Here is a 2,344-nt window from a genome sequence, read left to right on the forward strand (position 1 = left end):
GTAACGCATATCTCTTACTTTCTTCTGAGCTATTTGGAAGCCAGAGAAGAGACTTTCTCAAGATAATTAGTTTTCTTTTTAGAAGAAAAGATATCTGCAGGACAAGCTATCTCCATGACCCATGGTTTTCTGCTTTTAATCCTGGAGTTTCTGGCTACTTGACCCCAGATTTATATCTGACCCCAAAATGGGACACCTGACTTGAGCTCTCTCAGCATAGCTTGACTGGTAGCCAGAGAAACTCTTTGGTTAAGGACTAGGGATTGGGGACATTTTTAATCTATCATTTTTTCTCGAATTTTCCTCTTTCTAAGCCAAATGATTGTTCCTCCCTTTTTATGGCCTTTCTTTTCTTTCTTTCTTACTTACATTTTTTTTTTTAAAGCGTATAGAACTACAATCCTAAAGGGCCACTTCATGTGTGAGGAGTAAGGTCAGAATCGATGGTGGATGGAAAATAAAATAACTTGATCTGGAAACCATTATTCTCAGCAAACTGACACAAGAACAGAAAATCAAACACTGCATGTTCTCACTCATAGGCGGGTGTTGAACAAAGAGAACGCATGGACACAGGGAGGGGAACATCACACACTGGGGTCAGTTGGGGGATTAAGGGAGGGACAGTGGGGGTGGGGAGTTGGAGAGAGACAGTATGAGGAGAAATGCCAGATTTAGGTGAAGGGGAGGAAGGCCCCAAATCACGTTGCCATGTGTGTACCTATGCAACAGCCTTGCATGTTCTTCACATGCACCTCCAAACCTAAAATGCAATAAATAACAAAAAAAGAAAAGAATAACTTGATTTGGCAATGTTTAAACATTTCATTAAAACATCTGAATAGAAGGTTAAATTTCTATGGAATGTAATCTATCAATATTTTCTCTTATGGTTTTTGACTTTCATGATTAGAAAATCCATGACCATTCTAAATTTGTTTTACAAGTTTTTTTATTTTACTTAAAGTATTAAACATTTTGTCCTTTAAACTTTATTTTATAACAGGTATTAAGGGAGGCATCTTAACTTATCTGCCAACTTCCAAATGATTGTTAGAATTACACATTTTCCCCAATTTAAACCAAATTTCCATATGTATTTGTATATTTGGACTTTATACTTCATTAATCCGTATTGTGGATTTAAAAAATAGCCTTCTATTTCAATTAGTACAGCATCACACTTTTTCTTACTAAGGAGGAAATTCTCAGTCTGTATTTGAAGGTTTCCTGAAGCCTGAGTTAGCTGCAGTATTGTATTTGGCCTCTAGAGGGAGATGTTACACAAATTGAATTTGATAGCCCAAAACAATCAGATCTTTTTGAAGAAGAGCTTTTTGCTCTGCAGGCTGGGTAAACTCATCCACCTCTCTGTCAGAGTGTCCATTTGGCTGAATTGTTTCCGGAAAAGACCTCCAGAAAATATATTCCAGTTTCTCCACCGCTCAGATATGAAGCCCACCCTCATCTCAGTGCTTGTGATAACATTTACACTCAGTGAGTAAAGCCTCTCTTTAATCTATTTTTCTACAGTCTTCTGATTTAGAATAATGTTAATGAATATTATCCCCAGTCTGTAAGGCTCTTCCTGATTCGCAATTGTTATTATAGGAGGAACAACAGCCCAGAGAGTGACTCAGCCCGAGAAGACCCTCTCTGTCTTTGAAGGCGCCCCAGTGCAGCTGAAGTGCAACTACTCGTATTCTGGGAATCCTGACCTCTTCTGGTATGTCCACTATCCCAAACAACGCCTGCAGTTACTCCTGAAACACATCTCTAGAGAGAGCGTCAAAGGCTTCACTGCTGACCTTAACAAAGGCGAGACATCCTTCCATCTGGAGAAACCATTCGCTCAAGAGGAAGACTCAGCCACGTATTATTGTGCTCTAAGTGACACAGTAGCTGGTTTTGCAAGGAAGCAGAACACAAACCCTTTAGTTACAGGAGCTATTTCTTTGTAAACGCTCTGTATGGCCACAGTGGGGCGTTCTTTCTCCAGATATTAACATTAATTTTGTTCCCTGGATATTATATTATCAGCTGTCAGCTATAGAATTACCTAATAATTTTGTCCAAAAAATTCTCATTATGTACCCTGCTTAAATTAATTTTCAGAATAGTAAATGCATTTATTTTGTCTAGTAGTATTGGAAACATACTTTTGAAATAAAAACTATCTCGCACGGCATAGAAAGTATCATTTTCTTGGTCCAGAGGTCCCATCCAGGATTCTATGGCACAGTCCTACCTCTCCAGCTCCTCTGCTTCCCCGCATGATCCCTGCATGTGGTTGTCACCACACACCTGAGCATAATTCCTTAAAGTGCTCTGCTGTTTCACAGAT

At 39.0% G+C, this 2,344-nt stretch overlaps 1 gene segment (V, D, J or C); it reads left to right on the plus strand.

The window, feature by feature from the left end:
* Positions 1 to 1,332: 1,332 nt before the first annotated feature.
* On the plus strand, positions 1,333 to 2,119 carry LOC100411923 (T cell receptor alpha variable 16-like). The segment is given in 2 exon segments: positions 1,333 to 1,497; positions 1,612 to 2,119. Coding segments are annotated over 2 exon segments (396 nt in total).
* Positions 2,120 to 2,344: the final 225 nt, after the last annotated feature.

The sequence above is a fragment of the Callithrix jacchus genome, chromosome 8 (assembly GCF_049354715.1).
Source record: "Callithrix jacchus isolate 240 chromosome 8, calJac240_pri, whole genome shotgun sequence".
Taxonomy (NCBI): domain Eukaryota; kingdom Metazoa; phylum Chordata; class Mammalia; order Primates; family Cebidae; genus Callithrix; species Callithrix jacchus.